The sequence below is a fragment of the Opisthorchis viverrini genome (assembly GCF_000715545.1).
Source record: "Opisthorchis viverrini unplaced genomic scaffold opera_v5_292, whole genome shotgun sequence".
In the NCBI taxonomy this organism is placed as follows: domain Eukaryota; kingdom Metazoa; phylum Platyhelminthes; class Trematoda; order Opisthorchiida; family Opisthorchiidae; genus Opisthorchis; species Opisthorchis viverrini.
Window position 1 is genome coordinate 494,897 of NW_008751945.1, and position 4,599 is coordinate 499,495.

General features: G+C 47.3%; 1 protein-coding gene across 1 annotated transcript; it reads right to left on the reverse strand.

Annotated features, from left to right (window-relative positions):
* Window positions 1-2,444: 2,444 nt before the first annotated feature.
* T265_09586 (hypothetical protein) lies at window positions 2,445-2,825 on the reverse strand (the record flags this gene model as incomplete). Its single annotated transcript, XM_009175695.1, has 1 exon — window positions 2,445-2,825. The coding sequence occupies one exon, from the start codon at window positions 2,823-2,825 to the stop codon at window positions 2,445-2,447; it is 381 nt and encodes a 126-aa protein (XP_009173959.1).
* Window positions 2,826-4,599: the final 1,774 nt, after the last annotated feature.

Sequence of the window (4,599 nt, forward strand, 5' to 3'; positions counted from 1 at the left end):
CAGGAGTAAAACAGTCTGAAACTAGCTGTGTCAGGAGCAACGCGAGTAAAGTAACAACCGCTGGTTGTGGGAATCTCACTACAGGGGTACACTGAAAGGTGATCCGCGCTGAAAAAGGTGAGAAGTACCGCAGAGCTGTTTATCCTTGCTGGGAATCGACAGCAGTGCGCATGTACATCACGATTATCTACGACCACCGTGAATCAAAATTGGGTGTCAAACTATATAAACCGGCTAGTTAGGGTTGTATGCCACAGTTGAACTCACAAAAAAAGGTAACCAACAGAGGCCGCTTGTAGTATCTCGGCAATGGGAGCAAACCTCGGCGGAAACGAGGACACCTTAGAAACAGTAAAGTGCTAACAAACTGACCAATATCACACTGTGTGTTGTTTCTCATTCATGGCGGTTTGGCGCACAACTCGACAAGACTGGAACCTTTAGAACCACTAGTCATCCTAACATGGACCTTGGACACTGACCCCTGATTCCTCTTGTTTTGTACTATTACCTCACGGTGGTTACCGTGTTTGATGGTTTTGCCCCCCGACTTGAGGAGTCTGTCAGTACATAACCACGTGATTGGCGGGTGGATGCGCTTTAATTACTCCGTTGATCAACCATTCGTGCCTGAACGGTGTACCGCCCAACTGTAAGCCGGAAGGTCTCCGGCTCAGATCTCCACAGAAGATCCTAAGATGCATCCCGATGATGGTTTACAGCACGAATGAAACGGCTTCCGGGGGTTTTCAGCAGAGTGACTGCACTATCACGTTGAATTGTGGGTTGAAAGTTTAAAGTCTCTTTACCAAAGTGCCGATGAAAAGCTAAGTTGCTTAGCCAACCCATCATAAATCCTGATCTGAGACCTGACAACAATCAGGTCTTGGGCTTGGGAATTTAATAGAAGCATACACTGATCGAATCTCGAAAAAAAACACTAGGCCTTCTTCCCTTACTGAGACTCATGAAGTGGGGGCTTAGATGGAATGGGTCATGTAACCATGGGCAGTTACAAACTTTGAACTACCGACCGGTTTTGGTCAGCCCATCTGTGAAGATTATGTCAAACATACTGGCTATTTAGTGATGACCTTGGGTCGACAGTCTATTACCCTTAGCTGGAGGATAACGCGGCTAGTCTCATCCACGCTTATGTGATGGATATCCGCGGAGGCCCTAATAACAGAACAGCACGTCAGTTGAACGGATGTGTTACGTGCGGTTTACGGACTAGGGATGCCCTAATTGGTCAGAATGTCAGCCAATCTGTATCGAGCATCTTTAGCTCGACGTTTTTCGCCCCCTCACGGATATTCCAGCACGACCTTGTGGAACATTCTGTTATTATCCTATAGATACAGTCGTAATAATTTTCCTTTGTCTCCATAAAGGGCTATGTACAGCTACCGTGACTTTTGATATATCATAGTGGGCGGATCAGGAAGCCAAGGACCGATACAGAGTTGCACGACCGTTCGGCAAGTCATAATAGAATACCAATAAATAAGCAGAATAAGTCGTTCAGCTGTAACATCCTTCCGGTGCCTAGCTGCCATACAATCCGAACGAAGCATGAGGGCTGGGATACTGCCAGGTTGCCCAAGCCAAGACAGGGAAGTCGAGAGGTAGAGGTTGGGTTCGAACCACGAACCTTCTGGTTAGTAAATTCGCGCTCTAACCACTTGAATCATCTTGCCCCCGACAGAATCTCGATAAAAAAGAATGACAATATGCGACTGAGCATTTTTGAATGTGACGGCATTTTCCCCTGGGTTTAGGGACACTCCCAGGATTAGAATGACAGGGTCTGCCAAGGAATTTTCGGCAACCAGTTGTACACCGTAGAAATCGATCTAAAAAACACATGTCCTCAATGTTATTTATCCGTGGCTGGAGTACACTGATAAACTCAGACCACGAAATACATCCTGGTTATCGCTTGACTCTGTACTTCGGCCCCGAGGAGCGAGTGATTATGTCCGGTTAGGTTCGTCAAAGGACACAACAACTTGATTCGCTTCTGGGTAAAGCGTGAGGACACAAAGATGAGGTAATCCAAAGATCTTGTGCCATATTGCCCTGCACTTTATTTAAAGCTGGCTGCAAGCAATTTCTTAAAGGATACTCGTTCCTAATGACCTCAGTGTGCAGTCTTAGTAGTGCCGCAATATTGGTGCATTCATTGGATGTCAACCGAACGACTAGACTGGCAAGGCCAATAGGCGTTTCATCTTCTGAGTGTGTTTATATAGCACTCTGAAGTGAATCTCGGATATGATTGGTCCATTGGCCTCGTGCTTTCATTGGCCCGTTCGTAACCAATGTTAGGTTGGTCTCTCAGAGAGGTTATAAAAGCAAGAGAATGAATAAAAACACGTGAACATCGTATTAGAATGGGAAGTCAGCTGTACTAGATTGAAGGAAAACGGAAAATTTCCAACTTACGCGCAGGCCGACACCAAGCATTCCAGGGTTGAATAATAGTACCCATCGGACTCCTCGACTGATTCGTAATAGTTGCTCAACGAAGCCGCATTGTTCGCCCAATCGATGGGGTCAAAAGGTTGAACGGCGTTGGAGATGTAACAGGCGAACCGCCTACGCATGTTTCCAAACACTGCCTGGTTAGCATCCCGGTAGCGCCGCGCTGAGGCAGCTCGGGGTTTCGTTCGATTGTTGTCGGCTGACAACACCAAATGGGCTAAATCTTTGAATGGCTGAGCATAGGTGAGCTGTCGAGATAGGGTCAGTTGACAACAGGTGGCCGCATGACTAGGTTCGTTGGCTAGTTGGTAGGCCTGGGAAGATAAAAAACGATGCATTACTCATCGTTGGATCGTCTTGTGACCTAGTCAGTTTGTCAACAGATTACGATAGAATACCTCTTCCATATTAGATCATTGGGGCAGCTGTGTACTGACTATCAGTAACACGACTTGACGCGGCACAAAGCAAGACACTGATAGAAACTTACGCCCAGTCGTCAGCGGAATACGTCATTCCTTGTCCCACCCCAAAAAGATGGAAGTTTCCGAGTGACATAAAAAACCGTTCAGCCATAGCACCCTTTCGGTGCCTAGCTGCCATGCTACCCGAAGGAAGCACGAGAGCTGAGATACTGCCAGGTTGCCCAAAGCTAGACAGGGGAAGTCGAGAGGCAGAGTTAGGGTTCGAACCACGGACCTCCCGGTCAGTAAATTCGCGCTCCAATTACTTGGACCATCTCGCCCAAGAGAGTGACATATATTAAGAGGTTAATCGCGCAGACTAGACAGGTCAGTCATTGGTTGGGTCTCCAGGGTTGGGATGGGTCTTCCTATCCGGACCAAGCATCCCTTCGATGATGGATGGCCCGGTCAGCACATCGCTGAGTCGGTTGTTTCTTTATTTCAAAGTCATACTCGGTCATTCGTTTTCACAGAAGTTTGAGACCGAAATTTCACAAGCTAGTCTATCTTGACAGCTGCCAACAACGCATCGCCATTTTTGCAAATACGCTCTTTCACAGACCTGAAATTCTGAGTTTCATAAGCAAGTAAGTAGGCCATACACACGGATTTCTAAGAGGGTGGTTAAGCTCTGACAACCTTGTAGTGCATAGCTATCATGCAACCCGGAGAAAGCACGGGATCACCTTAACAAGAGCAACCAAAAAGCTGGGGTTGAGTTCGAAGTAAGGACAAGTTTTGTACCTTAATCGCTGAGCTGCCTCTAGTTTGCTCAATGGAGGGAGACTGGAGTGGATACAAGTGGAACACAAGATTAGTGGAAACTAGGGGACTGCGCCTCCTTGATGAACCCGAATTATATCAATTCAATTTGTCATCTATAAACCGCGTGTCATAAGCACAATGGTTCCAGCTACTACAGTTTCGATCACCGGAAAGTGGGAGGGTATGGGACATATCGCGTTGAAGACGGTATATTTGATTAGTTCAGGTGGCTACGCATTGAAGACGATAGCTTTGATACGCCAGCGCCAGTAACTGCACGATTCGGCCATTTCTGCCAATATCATTAACCATTGGTGATTTGAGTACTGGGGTCCCAATCCAGGAGGGCGGCAGCTGTCGACTCAAGAAGGGTGAAACCTATTGTGGATTGTAGTAAATGAAAAAATCGTTCAGCTGTAGCACCCTTTCGGTGCCTAGCTACCATGCCACACGAAGGAGGCACGAGGGCTGGGATACTGCCAGGTTGCCCAAGCCTAGACAGGGGAAGTCGAGAGGCAGAGGTCAGGTTCGAACCAAAGACCTTCCGGCCAGTAAATTCCCGCTCTAACCACCTGGTCAGTAGAACAGTCTTCAGCAACCTTGTGAGCAGTGCGTTCAGTCAGGGAATGAATACCGTTCGGACTTAGTTATCCAACGAGCCTGAGCAGTAATACTCGTGACACACATTGCAAACAGACTTACAAGGAACTGGTTGAAAATCAAGATTGGGTGTGGAAACTGGTGATCGAACAAGCTACAGTCAAACCGACTGCTTTGGGACATTCGGGTTAACTTTTTTGAGGTCCAAGTATGTGAAAACCACGCACATGACACACACACTCGGTCCTAGTGTTACGGTGATACTACTGGTGGGGGGCATGCG